At 39.6% G+C, this 18,962-nt stretch overlaps 3 protein-coding genes and 1 long non-coding RNA gene across 7 annotated transcripts in view; 1 reads left to right on the top strand and 3 right to left on the bottom strand.

Moving 5' to 3' along the window:
- LOC122664563 (regulator of nonsense transcripts 1 homolog) overlaps positions 1 to 7,618 on the bottom strand; it is a 36,361-nt gene extending 28,743 nt beyond the window's left edge. For all 4 annotated transcript variants that reach the window (XR_006333353.1, XM_043860433.1, XM_043860434.1 and 1 more), the window contains exons 1-3: positions 6,926 to 7,618; positions 362 to 613; positions 90 to 260 (exon numbers count right to left, since the gene is read on the bottom strand). Coding sequence is in view for 3 of the 4 variants with exons in the window: in XM_043860433.1 (XP_043716368.1) it covers positions 90 to 260; positions 362 to 613; positions 6,926 to 7,456 (954 nt within the window). In the remaining variant the exon portion in view is untranslated. The remainder of the gene's footprint in view (positions 1 to 89; positions 261 to 361; positions 614 to 6,925) is intronic.
- The window catches only part of LOC122664567, a 21,672-nt gene continuing 5,756 nt past the window's right edge, over positions 3,047 to 18,962 (top strand). The window contains exons 1-2 of the long non-coding RNA XR_006333354.1: positions 3,047 to 3,060; positions 7,775 to 7,780. This is a non-coding gene — a long non-coding RNA (uncharacterized LOC122664567). The remainder of the gene's footprint in view (positions 3,061 to 7,774; positions 7,781 to 18,962) is intronic.
- Positions 10,229 to 10,911, bottom strand: LOC122664566 (cytochrome c oxidase subunit 6b-3-like). The gene is made up of 4 exons (XM_043860440.1): positions 10,747 to 10,911; positions 10,587 to 10,678; positions 10,420 to 10,501; positions 10,229 to 10,302 (listed from the first exon to the last, which is right to left on the bottom strand). Exons 1-4 carry the CDS (start codon positions 10,891 to 10,893, stop codon positions 10,249 to 10,251), a joined length of 375 nt encoding a protein of 124 aa, XP_043716375.1. The 5' UTR covers positions 10,894 to 10,911; the 3' UTR covers positions 10,229 to 10,248.
- The window catches only part of LOC122664564 (protein TRIGALACTOSYLDIACYLGLYCEROL 4, chloroplastic), a 26,987-nt gene continuing 20,416 nt past the window's right edge, over positions 12,392 to 18,962 (bottom strand). Inside the window, exons 4-5 of the mRNA XM_043860437.1 lie at positions 13,517 to 13,848; positions 12,392 to 12,677 (exon numbers count right to left, since the gene is read on the bottom strand). Of these exons, the coding sequence (XP_043716372.1) occupies positions 12,480 to 12,677; positions 13,517 to 13,848 (530 nt within the window). The 3' untranslated portion in view covers positions 12,392 to 12,479. The remainder of the gene's footprint in view (positions 12,678 to 13,516; positions 13,849 to 18,962) is intronic.

Here is an 18,962-nt window from a genome sequence, read left to right as displayed (position 1 = left end):
GAATCGTTAGTTTAACCACTGGAAACAGCCAGAACACTGCTAAAATTTCAACTTCGAAAAATATGACTTCTTATGGTGATCTCAAGTACCTGATAAGCATCCTCATACTTTAAGGCAACAGGCTGAGGTTCATCATCCACACCAGGCTTCTCAAGATCTTCAAGAGTGGCATCAGGGTTTGTTTTCCAAAGTTCTTCCACTTTGTTTATCTGTTGAGCACTAATTTGGCGTGCCCTCAACTGTTCTTGTTCGGATGGAATCTGCCAAAGCAAACAATTAGCCAATTCAGGGAAGTCCCCCGCAAATAAACTAGAAAATCGATCAGATAAAATAAACCAAAATAATAATAACAAATGCATACCTTAACAAGCCACTGCAAGAAACAACGATCATCGATGAGAGGACACCACTGACTCAAGTCCCAGTTCATGTCCTTCAATGCATTGACACTGAGACAGGGTTCCCTACAGAGAAGAACAACGACACTCTCTGTCTTGGCTGAAATAAATCCAAGGAGGAAAACATTTCGGCATCCACAGTTATAGCACTCAAGGATGGTTTCTCCAAGAGGACTGTCTTTATGAAGGCAGACTTCCTTGTGCTTTGCTCGAACCTACCAATCCAATCAACAAAAGAAAAATATAGAATCAAGGCAGATCTACAAAGGACAGACTGAATCTCACAGTAGTTAATAGGGAAGAGTTCCAAAAGAGTAAGGTCAGCAATAAAAGATGTTCTTCTCTCCAACTTGAAATGTGAAAACTGCTAATAGTAATATCCAACCCCCTGCCCACCCCCCCCCCACCCTAAAAAAAAAGGGGTATTTGATGTAGATAGATGGTGGTTGAGAGAAGAAAACAGAAACCTGTCCAAGTTCATCCCCACCATCGACCCAGCTTATTTGAAAAAGATATTAGCTATCGGCCAGCAGTTGGAGGGGATATGTTCTAGATCTTGTGGACCCCATGGCCAGCTGTATTGAGGCAAGTGTGAGACCAGTTTCTGTTGCAAGGAGGAATTATTCAGTTCTGTAATTGGAAGGCGCAAATAGGGATGTAAACGGATTGAATTCAGTCGGATAGTGGCATTATCATATTCGTATCTGATTATATTCGGACAGATTCGAATATTATCCTATTAGTTTTCAGACGGATTCGAATAGTTTCCGGATAGCGATTTTTTTGAATACGATTCTCCTAAATGGATAGGAACGCGGATCGAATATGAATTTTCAACTATCCGTTGATATCTTTACCGTTTTGTTGAATGAGGGTTAGGGTTGAGCCTTGAGAGTTCAACAACTACCTTTTCTTCTACTCTTCTTAGTCTTTAATTTTCTTACGTTTTTACTTTTGATTTTATCTTATATTTATTTTAATAGATATGTGATTTAATGTATCACAGTGCATAAAACAATATATATAAACCAATAGAAAATCTAGAAAAAGAATCAAATTACCTTAACTTATAAAATTATAAAAATAAGAAAACAAAATCCAATAAGGTAACTTAATCAGATAGACGGACACAGATATATTTCAGACATTTTATCACCATCGGATTGCAAAACGAATCGGATAATAATCGGTTGGATAGGAAGATTATCATATTCATATCCGATTAGTTTTTGAATGGATTTGGATTCTCCTAAATGGATACGAATGCGGATCGAATACGGATTTTCGAACATACCTTGACATTATTATTGGGATTTTATTTTGAAGTGTTTCTAGAAGATTTGGCTTAGAATGTAATGGATTATAAATAAAAAATAGCTGCTGGATTTTAGGTGCCAAAGAATTGAGAAAAAAACTGAGTTTGAGTTTGAAAAAAAGAAAAACCAACTATGGCTGTGGGATGCAGTTAAGGGGTGAAATACCTATGCTATGAAAGGGTGAGAGGCTCAACCCGAATCTATCTTCTTCTATCTTTTATCTTTTAATTTTTCATGTTATTGTGTTGCTGGAATCTAATATTAACCAGCTGTTAGCTAATACCTACAATCCTACTATAGATTAGGTTATCTTTGATCTAGCCCTACGTTATTTGGTATCAGAGACATAGAAGGACAGCAGACGGAGACTTCCCACTGAAGTCTGATCATGCAAGTCAGATTCGACATCTCTACCAAACTCGTGGACGAGTTTTTTAAAGATGGGGAGAGTTAATGTAGATCAATGGTGGTTGAGAGACAAGAACAGAAACCTGTCCAGGTTCATCCCCCTCCTAATCAACCCAGCTTATATGGAATTGATATTAGCTATCGGCCAGCAGTTGAAGGGGAAATTTTCCAGATCTCGAGGGCCCCATGGCCAGCTTTATGCAAGTGTGAAGATCAGTTGCTGTTTGCATGAAGGACTCTTACAACAACAAACTCAGCCTTATCCCAACTTAATGGGGCTGGCTATAAATTCGCTTTGTATTACATAGATTTTAATTAGTTTTTGTTTCCATTTAGGATTTATTCAGTTACGTAATTGGAAGGCAATCAATGATTAGTTTCCACTATTATTGTGATTTTCTTTTGAAGTGTTTCTAGAAGATTTGGGTTAGGATGTAATGGATTATAATAAAGGATAGCTGCTGGATTTTAGCAGCAAACGATATGAGAAAAAAAAATTGAAATTGGGTTTGAAAAGAAAAAATGACGATGAAAATGGGATGCAGTTGAGGGAGTGAGATACCTATGCTATGAAAGGGTGAGAGGCTCAACCCAAATCTATCTATCTTCTTCCATCTTTCATGCTCAATGAATTTGGTATTTGATTGCTTCCAAGTATTGAAATCAATCGATTTGGTAACTCCTTGAGACAGGGATCTTTAATTTGAATTGAAAAAATAATATATCTCCTGATTCTTCTTAAAGAACGATCTCAACCACATTTTCTTGGACAAAAAAAATGAACGCTTGACGGAATTACAATGGTTATAAAGGAAATATTTTAAGGCTAAAGATGGTATCCCAACTCACAGGTTCCTCCATATTTATAAACTGCAGGACAAAAACAAGATACTACAGCAGCTTTTTTACCTAGAAATTGCCGAAAAATTAAAGTAATGGTGAAGAGTGAAGACAAGCCAGGAACTGCCCATTAATTAAGCCCACACCCTATGCTATCCAAAAGGCACTCAATGTTGGTGGAAAACTGAGGGCAACTAAGTTATGATACAAAGTTGATGCACAATTCCAGCAAGAAGAGAAGATGGGCTTCTTGTTTTGGGTTTGGTTTAGTTTATCAGGTCCAACTGACCCTATGGTTTGAGTTTTGGTCAAGTTACGCTTAATTTGAGTGTCCAATGGGTTACTATATGGGCCATAGGATTAGTTTTTTTAGGTTTACTATTGCAATGGGCCAATCCTATAGGCCCTAATATCAGGGATTTGTGTCCTATAAAGGACCACATAGTTAGTTTCTATTTTGGTGTTTATTCTTTGTTTTCAGTACAACATTTGGAGGAGATTTGCATGGAGGATATTCTAGAAGAATGAATGAAGATTTGTGTGGGACCCATGTGATTTGCGTCGAGAGGAGATTACCTAGAAGAGTGCTGGCTGTAATATTCTGATAAATTTACTACTCCTTTAGTTTCTATTCTGTAATAGATTTAGTTGCCAAGTCAATAGCAATCTAGGAGTTGCTTTTTTGGTTTTATTTGTGTAATAGCAATTAAATCTTTTTTATAGAAGAGTTGCTAGTTTTTAGAGATACTTATTTTGTAATACAACATACATTATAAATAAAGCAAAAGACGCATAGCCTCTAATGATTTTGAATGGTGATTGAGAAACTTGGCTTTTACCTCGGATGTTGATCCTTGGACGACGGTGATGAAACTCCAGCCTATTGTGGTGAAACAATAGGTTGGGATTGGTGGTGATGCCCTTCCCGCAGGCCTAGTGGTGATTCTAGGCCATATCCCTTTTATTTCTTCTTTCATATGTTAAAAAAAGTGTTAGAAATTCTGTTATCAATATTGGTTTGTCACTTTGTGCGATCCTGTTGCAATTGATCTCCCACTAGTTCTTCCCTGGTTCGAGATTGAGTCTGTATTATTTGGTATCAGAGCTGACGACAGATGAAATCGATGGTTGCTGCATTCTACTTCCAACTAAAGGATGATCATGCGGATCTAATTCTACATCACTCCAAAACTGGTGGACTAGTTTTTTTAAGACACGGAGAGTAGATGCATAATTACAGAAAAAGAGAAGATGGGCGGCTTGTTTTCAGTTTGGTTTAGTTTATTGGGTCCAACTAAACCTATTGTTCAAGTTCTGTTTAAGTTAGGATTAATTTTAGCACCCAATGGGTTATATGGGCCATGGGCTTAAATTTTTTTTTTTTGGTTTACCATTGTAATAAAACAATCCTATAAGCCCAAATCCCTACCATGGGCTCAGTGTTTTTGGGTATACTATTATAATGGGCCAATCCTATAAGCCCAAATATTAGTGATTTGCGTTCCATGTGGGATTACGTAATTAGTTTTTATTTTGATGTTTATTGTTTGCTTTACTAGATTTGGAGGAGATTTGCATGGAAGATATTCTAGAATATTGAATGAAGATTTGAGTGGACCCTAGGTAATTTGTGTGGAGGGGAGATAATCTAGAAGATTGTTGGCTGGAATATTCAGTTAGATCTTCTATTCCTTTAGTTTCTATTTTGTAATAGATTTAGTTGTTAAGTCAATAGTAATCCTATTTTGATTTTATTTTTGTGTAATCGCAATTAGATCTTCTTTCTATGAGAGTTGCTTATTTTTAGAGATAATGATATTCAAATACAACACATTATAAATCAAGCAAATGATGCACAGCCTCCAACCATTTGAGTGATTGAGAAATTGCCCCTTTGGGTCAGCTGTGATGTTGTTCCTTGGACTGGTGATGCAGCTTCAACCATATTGTGGTGAAGCAATAGGTTGGGATTGGTGGTGATGCCCTTCAAGCAGGCCTACTGGTGATTCTAGGTCATATCCCTTTTACTTCTCCTTTCATATACACATTAAAATGAAGTGTTAGAAAATTCTGTTATCAATATTGGTTTGTCCCTATATGTGATCCTGTTGCAATTGATCGCCCAAGGTTCTTCCCTGGTTTGAGATCGATTCTGCACTAGAACCCCATTCCAAGTCAACTCTTGCCAAACCCGTAAGCCCAAATCGAGCATAAAGGAAGAAGCTGATGATGTGATAAGGACTCAAAATTTGAACCTATAAATCTGTAACCAACAGATATTGATCTGATTGATTTCAATAGTAATGCTTCTGCCTAACTTCCATATTTGTACCCTACTGTGCCATATTAAGTTCAGGAATGACAATCAAAAGGATATGGACATGCACGTTAATTAAACAGACTACACGGCAATAATCCAGCGCAATAAAACACATAGGGCAATAATGCAGCGAAATAAAACGCATACAGCAATAATACGGTACATGTTTAATACGGTTTCCTAGAAGCTAAAATACGGGCATATGCATCACACATGTAGTTGGAATTTAAGCTTAAAAGTACCTATGCAGGACCCATGAAGTTGAAAGCAATCCTACGGTAAAATAGTTCTTGCATATTAAAAGTATTCTACAGGGTCACATGTGGGAGAGGATCTCAAAGGGAATCCACATTCCAATGCAAAAGGCTACATTATCACTGCTTTTACCTCCTTTTCAAAATTTCCTCTCTCTCTCTCTTTGAGTTGCAGTATTCAGATCCGTTCCCAATTGATCCTACTTGAGTGCATTCTACAGGGGATCACATGAAGCTTGTAGATGGAAACAAAGAACTTACTCGACTTGCAGAAATAGCAGCGTCAAGGACTATTGGAGATGGACCTTAACTCAAGTTGTCAAAATATCACAATGTCCGGTGAATAGACCAGGTTGCATTGGCTGTCAGAGATGGAGAAGATGAAGGGGGGAAAGGTTAGGGCGACCTGCGGTTCTACCAGTCCTGCTTCTACGCAACGGATTTAGGCCTTTAGGGTCTGTATTTTATTGAGACAATGACACGATTTAGGCCCTTTGAGGGTTTCAGGTAGGTGGAATTTGTTCTGATATTCGCTTTGAGCTTTAAAAAACCCATGAGAAAACAAAACACCTCTACCTCTCTTTCAGACCAAGTCCTCCGCATATGCCTCCATGACCCCCATGTGGTGTAATATGGTACTATGTTGTCAAGTGGCAACACAACTATTCAGTCCTCAGTCTAATGCTGCCATGATTCCGATAGAACCACCTAAACTCTTCAGGTCATCAGGTTAGGTCGACCTGCGATCCTACTGCTCCATCATGGTTGAGAACTTAGGATTTTATTTTTTATTTTTATTTTAAATTAACCATATTTAAAACTTTTAATAGGTGACTATAAAATCCGAGTTTTTTTACCGTATCAATAATAAAATATGTAAAAAAAATGTTTTAATGATTCATACCCTATTTTATTTCAACTTGGGGGTTGTTTGAAGAGTGATGCCAATGGATTTGGGATATTGACATAGTTGTCAGATGGAAAATCCCAAAGTAAAAGGGCACAACTCTAAATATTTCCAAGTTTGTTGTTTTACATAAAATACAATGAAGACAAAGTTTTTGTTTTTCTTAATCTAGTGAAGCAAATTTTGATAAACAATGGCAACCGTAAAAGCAATTGGGCCAAGAAAAGAGTATGAACAGAACATTTTGTAGGGCGCTAAAATAGTACAACAGCACTGTGAACACAGTCAAAGTATTCATAACTTAAGTGTTTTTCAGAGGCTTAAGCTCATCCTTAAAAATTCAAAGTTCAAGTTTGATTAACCCAATCAGAAGAACACGAACAAAAAGGAAGGGTTGCCTAGATGATTCATTCAGAGCAAATAATCAGCAAATAAATAGTACAAAAAAACCAATAATTAAAAGAGTTCGACTTTCCACGCACCAGGTGATTGACGATATGAGACCCCGAAGTGTTGCCCCGCGAGTTACAAAACCACTTACGACAAGAAGGAACATTGCAACGCACAACACAAGCCGGGTTCTGAACCCCACAGTATCGACAAGCATGCTCCGTGAAATCACCCTTCCCATACTCATAATTCTCATCATCACCTGTTTCCTCAAAGTTCAGACCACTCATTCCCGCCGCTAGGGCATCCACCGCAGCCTGGTTACTACTTCCGCCGCTACTGCTACCACCACCACCTTTACCCTTGGAAGCACTACCAGAAGCAACAGAGACAGTGCCACCACTCTCGGCTTGGAGATCGGCACCACGATCAGAAGGGTCAGCAACCGAATCAGACGCAGAAGGCCAAACCGAAGACCTGATCGGCTGCGAAAGCTCATGGAATTCAGGATAATCGTAATCATCGCCTTGGGTGTTGAACTCGAGGAAGGTGTAAGCGTCGCCACCCGTATCAGGTTGTGAAGCCGTTTCGTAGAGATTGTTTACAACCGTCTGAGCGGCCATGGATCTCTCTGCCTACGATTGAATTAGGGTTAAAGACAGTCCGAATTAGGGCTATAGATGTAGAGATGTGAGAGACTGGTTATGTTTTGGGGTTAGGGTTTGAAGGAGAGATTCGGAGGGAGAGAGAGAGAGAAGGGTAAAGAAGAGGAAGAAGGAAACAAAGAGAGAAAGAATTTTTAAAGACGCGAGAATTTCAGTTTGGATGTTATATAAAAGGGCGAATTGACGTCACGATCAAACGAAAAAAGAGACGATATAAGCCATATTGGAAAATGAGAGTGGTGACGTGGTGTGGAGTTAACCACGGTTAAATCCGAGTCCGAGGTTTCGTCAAGACTACCTCGTTCTTACTTGGTTTTCGGTTAAGGTACGCGCAAGCGAACTGGGGCCACTCATAAGTGGCGGTTCATTCTTAACTGTTAGATTAGAATCAAATAGAGCCCATCTTCCCGCTTTTATTGGCCGGGCTGCTTTTCTCTCTTTCTCACCAAATATCTAGGGTGAAACAAAGCCGGGTTGGACCGAATTTTTAAAACCCTAATCCAATCTTGAGTCCTCTTAGCTCAATCCTAGCTCAACCCAGTCCTAGGTCGGACTAAGATATCTCAGCCCAGACTCAATTTGTCTGTCGGGTTGGGTCAGGTTGGCCTAATTGACCTTAATTTTTGCCATTTACAGCATCCTATGCATTTAAAAAATGAGACACATGTGATTGGGAATTGGTTTGTTTTATATTCAAGTGACTATTACACTTTTCTTTGAGTTAAGAAACTTAGCCCAAACTTAAAATTGTAAATATTTTTCGTTCAATAGATAAGTAACCTTTTTTTTTTATAAACCAACAGATAATTAGACATTACAAATTATTAACAAATAAATTGTAAAGCATAACCTAGCACATGTCGAGTTGGGTTTACCCAAAGCCTCAACCTTGGCCCAGACCGACCTTGATCCAAGCCCCAAAAAGTTCAACCCTAACCTGCTTCAAGATTGAAAAATGCAATCTAAGCCATGTTCGGATTCAGGGCGGGCACGGGCTGATAGTGCCAAATTTACACCCCTACCAAATAGATAAGGGCTTCCAACAAAGGGTGGAATTTTCCATTTTACAGGAGGTGAGATGATCATTTCGTCCTTCCGATGTCTAGGCAAAGCATCACACAATGTGGCAGTCCAACACGAAGGCCAATGAGAAAAATGCATGCAGAGGCATCAATATGAATAAGATTTTTTTTATTTCTCGAACAGAGGCGATCATTTCACATGTGCGTTCTTATGTTTAGGTGCAGGGTTCTTTTTCCCTTTCAATAGTTTGATTTTTTTTTCTACTGACACATACTCTCAGTCGGGAAGTGTGGACTGTATTAAAAAAAAAAAGTTGAAACATAATCACACATAGTGGTGTGTGTAACACAGTCAACACTTATCCAACAACTAGCTGAATTATTGACCATGTTTCATGCGCGACCATGTAGTGTATAGGTGAAGTATGACCAACCAAATAAACTGATCTAACTCGTGGCATATTAGATGTGGCCCAAATTTTGAGGATATGTTGAGCTAATGGTTCCTCCCTCACTGGTCAAATTTTACATCCAACCAAACTAAACATCACCATTTCCATCTAATGGTCGAAATAACCACCAACATCCTATGTCACCAAGCAAAATTACATGGCCGCCATGGAAGAGACATTTTTCTACATTATGCTTTTAATATATTTATATCAATATTAGAAGCCTTGATTGGGCTACCATTATTGGGAAAAAGCTAAATTTAGGGTTAGGATTTAGTAAGAGTATTTCAACGAAAAATTAAGTGGAGAGACCTAATTAGCATATGAAGGAATTCGGGGGCTTACAATGTGAGTTTTTTAATGTAAAATTATTCCCAACACACGCCATCACTTGTTGACCCTTTATTAAGTGATTATACATGTGATATACTGATATGCCGGCTTTTTGTCTTTTGGATCCAGATCCTCTACGGTCGAGCTGCCCGGTAGGACCGTGCTGCCCAAACACGGTGCTGTGCGCAGTGATCGCCTTACCCCCACTCGGGCAAGGCGTTTGGACAGGGATAAGGTGGACATTATGCACAACACCGTGTCTGGATAGCACGGTCCTACCGGGCAGCTCGGTAGTAGAGGATCCAAATTGCTTTTTGTTTGGGTGACTGGACACATCTGTTAAGAATTAATAACTTACCAGAACAACGATTAACAAAGAAAAGAAAAAAAAAATAAAGAGATCATAAATCCAATACACAAATTTACGTGATTTACCCAAGATGAATTACAACAGAGCGATAACAAGAACTTCCACTATTCTGGTGAAGAAATTACAAAACCCTCACAGTACAGACCTCCTTACGAATCAACAATATTTCTTGAATTAAGCTGAAATCAAGCCTCACCAATAACATATATATTGTTAACATAGTAAATTCGATAGCTCTGATACCATATTAAAATGTCAAAATCGACCTAGAATGCATTCCAAGAATGCATACCAAACACTGCCTAAGTCTTCTAACTACGCATCGAGGATTGAAGAACTCCATCTCCAGAGTTACGAGGAGAAGGAAAAGGAACCCTTCATGTCCAGCCCTCTCTATTATTTATTCTCCTTATTAATTAATATATTTAAATTACTTTATCAACTAAAGAGCAAGAACAATTCTAAGATACAATCAGGGAAAGAGTAGTAGAACATTGTTTTCCTTTACAATATTTACATAATTTTTTACAGAAAGTGATTAAACACAAGCAAAATGAGATGATGAAGAGAATCTCAAAGAGGACCAGGAAAGATTCCAAGCTCAACCTGTTCGTTCCACCTCAGAATCTGAACCATTTAAAACACATAAATCATCACTCACCAAACCAAATTAAAGACATTTACTTCTTTAATTTCCATAAATTTAGTTACCAAAAGAAGAGATTGGTCTAATCAATTGCTTACCCATTCTTCAGGACAAAGTGATCTATAGTAACTAGCAAACTTCTCACACTCAGGTGTATTACCCCCCTTAGCTCTAGCACACCTGAGCCAACAATATATCACTCCTCACTTTTAACCTCCAGTTCAGTTCAGAGAAAGAGAGAGAGAGAGAGAAGAGAAGAGCTCACTTGTGGTATTCGATGTAACGTGCATAACAATGGCGTGTTTGGTTGGTGCAGGGAAAACGAACATCGTTGGGAGCAGTCTTCAACTCTACCACCTGACCAACAAACAAAATGTATGGCCTCAGTGACACACAAACAGCGAGAGAGAGAGAGAGAGAGGAACCTTGATGAGGGTATCATCAGATGGAGGAGGAGATTGGGAGATGGAGGCAGGGTCATGAGGTGGGCGTGGAGCTTGCTTGCCCGTAGCCACTTTCTCTACATCCCTTGCTCTCATCTTCTCATGTGGATCTACCACCGAATCCTCCATGGTTTCTTTCTTTCTTGATTTTTCTTCCTTTCTGTGCTTCCTTCCTTACTCGGACAAGCAAGGCAATTGAAAGCTCAACCCTTTGCATGTTCTTTAAGCATGCATCGATCAGTTAGTCTTCTAATGGAAAGCCACGTAATGGAGAGGGAATAGACACTTGTGTCTGATGGAGGGTTAGTCGAAGTGTCACTATCCTACTCTTCCGCCAGGCACCACTTCTCTTTTCTACATTCTACCATTGCCTTGTGTTCACCTTTCATCTCATGAGAGTAATTATCATTTTTCTGACCCACTAATGGCAGGGAAAAAAAATCTTCTGCAGTACCTTAATCTAGCCCGTGCCTTGCAGTTCGGGCTTGAGAGCTCGACACGTAGAAGATACGATATTCAACGGTGTTAAACTTGAGAAGGAAAAAAAAACTGGGTCAATCGAACTCGCACCATTAAATGAAGCATCTTCCACGTATCGAGCTCTCAAAAGCGAACTACAAGGCACCGCAAGATGAAGGAATTAGAGACTTTTAATCCATAATTGCAATGATCCCTACCCCACTCTTTCCGAATGCATTTTAGTTCTTTCTTTTCTTTTGATGGCCACTACAAATGAAGTACAAAAACTCACTACTCATAAATGTTAGCCAGTTTTAGTTAGCAATAGCATGTGAGATTTCTGAAATTCAATTATAAGGCTGAGGCACATATGGTAAGGCCTCATTGGTGGCCCAAGTATATATTGCAATGTGATAAAGACACCCCCAAGGTCCCTTACATATTAAATTTTAGCCAAAAATAGTTTGTTAAGTGGTAGAACAGTGCTTAAGAAAGGGTATTTGATTAAAGGGTAAGACATCGCTGCATGGTCATGTGGGACCTGCACCAGCACGAGGGCTAATGGGAATGCATGTAGGGACATCAACATGGGTGAGATTTGTTATTTTAGGGGGTGGGGCACAATTTTGCACACTCCTGCATTTGGGTACAGGATCCACAAGACCAGGCAATGTTCTTTTTCCCTTGATTCAGTCCAATCAAAATCCTGACATGGAACCCAAACCAAGGCCAAAACCTCATTTTTGAAAGTTTTCCAGACATATAGCTAACCAGGCTGCAATGTTTCTTGGCTGAATGGAAATCTTCGGTTGGAGGAGTAATGAACCACCCAATGGTAGATCCCAGGCTTCAGGATGAGCACATTCAGATCATACTTAATTTTACCCATCAACTACTCAAAAAGGTTACTAGGATTAGAAGACGAGAAAGATTGAGTTGCCAGGTCTATTGTTACATCTACCTACAACCTGCCCTTGTTTCTAAGATCATAGCTCAACTGGAATGTTTACTGTTGTAACTAGCAAACAAGAGGTTCTGGGCTCGAACAAAATATTTTTTTTTGATGAAACACAGAAATAATTCACTAGCAAAGAAAAGCTACAACAGCAAACCATGAATAAGCCGCATCTCATTTAAAGTAGAATTCAGTTGATTAAATTAAGGGAAAAACAGAAAGAGAAAAGGAGAAAACAGAAAAAGAAAAATTGCGTCTGGATTTGCTCCTTTGCTCCCCTTAGAAATTCTCAAAATGAGTGTTAGAATTCAAAAAGTTGTAACTCAATCATTCCTTCTTTCCTCTTCGGAGAATACCAAGCTACAACTTTACCAGAACGTAGAAGCCTCAGAGAGTAATTCAAGCTGTACCTGATGTCCTCTATAAATGGGCCATGTTTAATGGATGAGGAATCCAGCAAAAACTTTGAATCTACCCGAAAGACTATTGGACCTGCAACCTACAGAACAAAACAAAACAATCGCAATATTGAGAAAAAGGGTTAGGCTACAGCTCTTGCACCAATGAAAATTGATTCTATGTATTGTTGAGTCCAACTTTTACATGAAATGGTGAGATTAACTTATCCCATAGCAGTTGCTATACAATCTAATAATGCATCCTCTTGAATGGTTACAGGATAAAAGGAATTAAGCTCAACCATAAAAGATAGGATCAGTGGCTTAGAAGACCCTTTATGTAGTATATACAGATGTCATCAATTAAAGTGCAACATTAGTTCAGTATAGGATGTGAATGTAGTACTTTATTCCCCCACCTATGCAATTGTCATCTTACAGTCGCATTTACTCACATTCTTAATCCAGAAGCAATAACATGCAAATATGTGAAGCACAAAACCTAGGCTGCATTTGGTATGCATTCTTGGTCAATTTTGCATTGTCGGATGATAAACACAGTTGTTTTTATTGTCCAAGAATGCAAAATCAACCTAGAATGCATACCAAACAGAGTCTTAAACTATATGTAATTGATATTATGGTTTAATTAAGTACTATGATATCGCTACATCAAAATGGCATGTTGTCCTTTGTGCCATGGCCATACAAAGGCACTTATCAGGGGATTTAGATGCACCAACTGGAGGACACCAAGATCTTCTAGCTCAAAACTGACAATTAGATTGGGCGGTGGCTATACAGTTCCCCCCTCAAAATATCAATGTATCACATTTATAAAAATTTAAAAATGCATGTGGAATAGCTTTCATACAAATCTTGCCAAAATACTACCTTGCATCATAAGTTAAAATAAAAGGGTGGTGATAAATAGCAATACCTGCTGTTGGAAGATTAAATTAAGCCTTGGCAAAGCAAGTGGATCCAACTCCCGTTTAACTGGAGAATTCCTTAAGATGTTGGCAGCTGCATCAACAGCCTTTCTAGCAAATGCTGATCCTGAACAAATGTCAAGGCGGGTATCTACCCTTGTCAGGTCACCAAATAGTTTCCTGAACTTCCCATGTTGAAACGTATAGCAAATAGAACCAAACAGATCTGCATTAAGTGGATTTCTTTTTTTGTAGCTCAAAGTAATGGCCCCTCCATCTCTTGACTGAGTCCTTGAATCAACTGCCTCTGAGCTCCAAAACCATGCAGCACAAGTACAACCTATGGTACAGTGTGAAAAACATAAGATGAGAAGAAAAAGAACTCCTAGAATACTCAATGGTATTTCTAGAAACATTACAAGCCAGTGTAGACAAAATGCCAGACTGAACACACCAGGTATGCTGATATTTCTAATACCATGACAATGAACCATAAAAGGCCTCCAAGTGACACTAAGGCAATGGATTATCCTCAAGTAAGGACTTGCTTAGGCAATGAAATCCTGAATAAAATAATAAGAGAGAAAACAGGCATAACTAAAGGCACCTAAAGTACAAAAATAACTTCAGTGATAAAAACCCAAAAAGTTGATTTTATTTATTTGAAGGAAATAAGGGGGTGTATAAATCTTTGGGGAAATTGTCTAGATCTACGAGATAAGAAAATTATTTACAAAGCATGTAGGTTTGACTTTGTTTTACACTTACTTTTCTTGTAAACCTACTCATTTTGTAATTCTTTTTCTTATCTAGTAGATCTAGGAAATTGCCCCCAAATCTTTTCAATGTGATGCAGTTGCATTAGACACTAATCCCGTATTGATGCCAATATGTAAGTTTAGAATGCCTCCAAGGAGCAGTTGGCAGTCCAATGGGCTGAAATTGACCTTTGGGTAGTTATATTATAGGTTAAGCCGTTTATTTTTTTGGGTTTCATTATAATGAGCCTAATTGATAAGCCCATCAAGTGGGGATAAAGTTAGTACACGGAATTAGTAGTTAAGTGTTTGATTTAGATTAGGATACTTAATAGTTAGATAAAGTTTTGTTTTGAGTTTATTTACTTACTGAGTGTGTGAGTATAATTAAGAGTCCTTTTATGAGTCAATTTAGGAATTAGGTCTTTATATATGTAATGCACCCCCCATTAATTGGAGATGATTTGAGTGAAACATTGGACTTACTTTTGAGGCATTTCCCATACTCATTTGGGACAAAAAATTGACCAGTGGGATCAGTGTGGAGCCCTCTATATCTTGGACCTTCTCACGTCTATCCATGTCTGCCACATGGAAAGTTTTGACACTTGGTACAGTCCTTCAGGTTTACCTATTGGGCACCCAAATGTGAGAAGATGCTTCCACATCATCACCATTTCATCAAGCACAAGTTACAGCCTAATCCATTTACCCAAGTGGAGATATGTAGCTTTGAAATTTTATTTGAAAATTCAACCTTATTAACTTCAATTTAGCAGTTGATGAAACGAGGGTAAACGTCCAAACATTATGGGCCATACAATAGAAATGACTAATGAGATCCAAACCTTCAGATGTGGCAAATTCAAGGGGAAGGTTTACCATTCAATGATGAGTTTGCCTAAAGATTCCTTCCACGTGGTTCAAAAGGGAAGATCATCAAGATCAGTTTCTTGAAAGAGATCTCTTTTGCCCGATTTGCAATTGCACACACAGAGGAGTGTGTGTGTGTGTGTGTGTGAGAGAGAGAGAGAGAGAGAGAGAGAGAGAGAGAGAGAGACACAGAGAGAGCAGGAGGTTCTCAATTAACTTCTATTTGGGTGCTCTCAGATATTTTCTAGGAATTGGGGCTGTTTATAGCAAGAAGGGTATTAGTTTGTCTCAACGGAAATATGTGCTTGATCTTTTGTCAGAGAATGACATGTTAGGTTCTATCAAGGATAAAGAGAGTTGACTAGACTAAGTCTAGGTTTATTTGTATCTATATGTTAGGATAAGGCCTGTGACTCAGCCTCACCTAACATACCTTATTTGTATTTGCCATCCTCTCTATAAATAAACAATGACCCCTGTCACTCAAGACAAGCCAAATCATTCTTTGGATCTTCTCTTCTCAAGTTGGTATCAGAGCTCAATATTTTGGGTATTTTTTTTCTTCATCGTTAGGAGGTTCGAATCACCGGCTGCCGCCGAGGTTTTAGCCTCCTTTACTCGATCAAGCATGGTCGACTAAACATGTTCTAAAGCGTGTCGTGCCACACTAACCGCCGTAGACCATCACTGACTACCGTTGTTGACCACCACTCTCCGCTTGCACCATGACCACCACATATGGCCCCCGTGCCTTTCGCCTAGGCCCCAACTCTCTTTGCCTGACCTCTAAGCCATCCGCCTAGGCCCTCTGACCCCGTTTGGCCCCTGCTTGGCCCTTATTGAGGCCCTTGTTACTCCGCTTAGCCCTGCCAAGGCTCTTGCCGCTATCGCCAACCGCAACCAGGGCTTCTACTGCCTTCCACCTAGGCCCCAACCATGGGTTTTGCTACTTTTGCTTGGCCCTGCAATGGCCCCCCACTAGCCTTCATCACAATCCCCTTGGTCCTATCATATCATCTCAAGCTACTTCTTGGTTTTTTATTATTGTGTGATGCTCTACCAATGAGGTATTAATCACCTCCCATTCTTTTGTTGTGCTTTGTTTCTCAGCTCTATGACAGAAAGTATTGGAACTCCCTGGGAGGACCTAGGGGTGGTGAGTTGAGTCGTCTTGGGACTCCTCACCACCAGCCATCTCTCCAGGCGAGACCCATAAAGTTGAATGGGACTAAGTACCTTGCCTGGTCACAGGCTTGCCGTCTTACTATTTGAGGCAACCTTTTTTTGGGGTATCTTATTGGTGACGCTTCGATGCCAACCGAGGCGTCGGCAAAAAATACCTGGTTGGCCAATGACACACTTATTATGTCATTCCTGCTAAATTCTATAGACCAATCCATCAGTCCCAGCTTTGACCTTCTGAACTCTACAAAGGAATTAGGGGATGTTGTTCAACAAACATATGCCCAGATTTACGAGATTCGTTGTCTAGTTTGTGAAACAACCCAGGATTTGTCTCTCTCTGCATACTATTCTGCCCTTAATGCTTTGTGGCAGCAATTGGACTTTTATCACCCTGTTCCCATGGCTTGCACTACTGATGATGCTACATTCCAAATTGAGCGTGAGATGGAAAAGGGTCTATGACTTCCTTATTGGTTTGAATCTGGAGTACGATCAGCTCCGTGTTCAGGTTCTTGGTAGAGATACATTCCCTACACTGCTCCAAGCCTATAATATGGTTCAACATAAGGAACATCGTCGCTCTGTTGACTGTTATGATGCCCCCACTCGATCAGCTCTTGTTACTACTCCATAGATTCTCCAGACCTTAGACCATTTTGGTTCTAGCACTAAACTTGGTCCTCTTGCAGGAGATCTGGTAAATTGCAATTATTGTGCGCGTCCTCGCCACACCAGAGAAACCTGTTGGAAGCTTCATGGTCGCTCTAAAGGTGGGCGTGGTGGGAAACAAGGCTTGGCCTCAAGCTCATCTCTCCGAGATGACTGATAATTCATCCTTTGTTACACCCTCTCCGTTTTCTTCGGAACAGCTGGTTGCTCTCTAGCGCATGATAGCACAGCTTGGTACGATACGCTCTACCATAGCATCTTCTACTACACTTGCTTCTAATCTAGCCCAATCAGGTATATTTCATGTTTCCTCTCATTCTTGTCTTTCTTGGCTCCTTGATTCTAGGGCTTCAGATCATATGACTAGCTCCTCAGACATGTTTCGTACCTATCTCCCTTGTTCGGGTAAGGACAAGGTCCGAGTTGCTGATGGGTCCTTGTCTACTATTTCTAGTAAAGGTTCTGTTTCTTTCTCTCCTACCATCTCCCTGTCATCAGTTCTCCATGTCCCTAACCTCTGTGCTAATTTACTTTCTATTTATCGTCTCACCGTTGACCTTAATTGTTGTTATTCATTTCTACTTCACTCATTGTGTTTTTCAAGATCTGGTGACGAAAGTAACAATTGGATATGGTAGGGTTCGTGATGGGCTGTATTATCTGGATCCAGATCTCACTACTACACCTCCTATAGTCCCAACTCACACTCCTCGGGCAAATAATGCTCTTACTTAGTTGCATTAGTGGCATTGCAGTCGTGGTCATCCCTAATTTTGTGTTTTAAGTTATTTGTTTCGCTAATAAAGAAAGCATTGTACTCGGGACAGGTTTACTTGCGATATATGTGAACTCGCAAAGCACACTCGGTCCCCTTATTCTCCTAATGATAATAAAAGTAATGTTCCTTTTTTCTATTATCCACTTTGACTTATGGGGTCCTTCTCAGACTGTTGCTTGGGGGTTCAAATGGTTTATCGCCTTTATTGATAACTGTACTTGTTTAACTTGGGTCTACCTTCTTCGGACAAAATATGGAACATTTTCCTATTTCCGGTCCTTTCATACCATGATCCAAACTCAGATCAATGACTAGGTTCAGATTTTACGGAGCGATAATGAGACTAAATATATTGATGGCCATTTCCTTTAGTATCTTGACACACATGGCATCTAGTCCCAGATCACGTATGTTCGTACCTCAGAACAAAATGGTATCCCAGAAAGGAAGAATTGACATCTTCTTGGAGTCAATTGCTCTTTGATGTTTACCATCCATGTTCCTAAATTCTATTGGGCATATACTTTCGTTACTGCTGCTTTCCTCATTAACTTGGTCCCTTTCAGTGTCCTTGACCTCAAAACACCTGTTAGTTTGCTTCCGGACCCCTCCCTTGCCTCATCTCCTTCCCAGAGTTTTTGGCTGTGTTTACTTCACTCATAATTCATCTCCCTCTTGATCAAAATTAGATCTGAGAGCTCTCCAGTGTATCTTCCTTGGATACTCTGCTTCTCAGAAGGGTTACAAATGTTATCACACTCCTTCCCGCCGCTTACTTATCACCATGGATGTCACTTTTCATGAAATTGAGTTGAATTACTAGTCATCCCTTCAGGGGGAGAGTGTTGAGGAAGAGATTCCTTTTAGTGAGATCCTCCCTAGTCCTGTGGTTATTGACATTGTTCAAATTCAGGGGGGAGAGGACAGATAATGGTCCAATTGAACCCTCTGATACTACCAGTGGAGAGGGAGAGAGACCTGAAGTTCCACTGGCACTAGTGGAAAAAAGGGCTCCACTCACTTATTCTCAACGGAAGGAAAAGCAGCCCATCTCCCATCCACCATGTCCATTTGTGCTCCCTGATTTAGATTCTTTATCACATACATCAGGTAATTCTTCTTCATCTGATGAAAATGTTACTATTGCTATTAGGAAGGGAGTTAGAATTTGCACCAAACACCCTATTTCTA

This window comes from Telopea speciosissima, chromosome 6 (genome assembly GCF_018873765.1).
Source record: "Telopea speciosissima isolate NSW1024214 ecotype Mountain lineage chromosome 6, Tspe_v1, whole genome shotgun sequence".
Taxonomy (NCBI): domain Eukaryota; kingdom Viridiplantae; phylum Streptophyta; class Magnoliopsida; order Proteales; family Proteaceae; genus Telopea; species Telopea speciosissima.
This window is presented reverse-complemented; position numbering and strand designations above follow the sequence as displayed.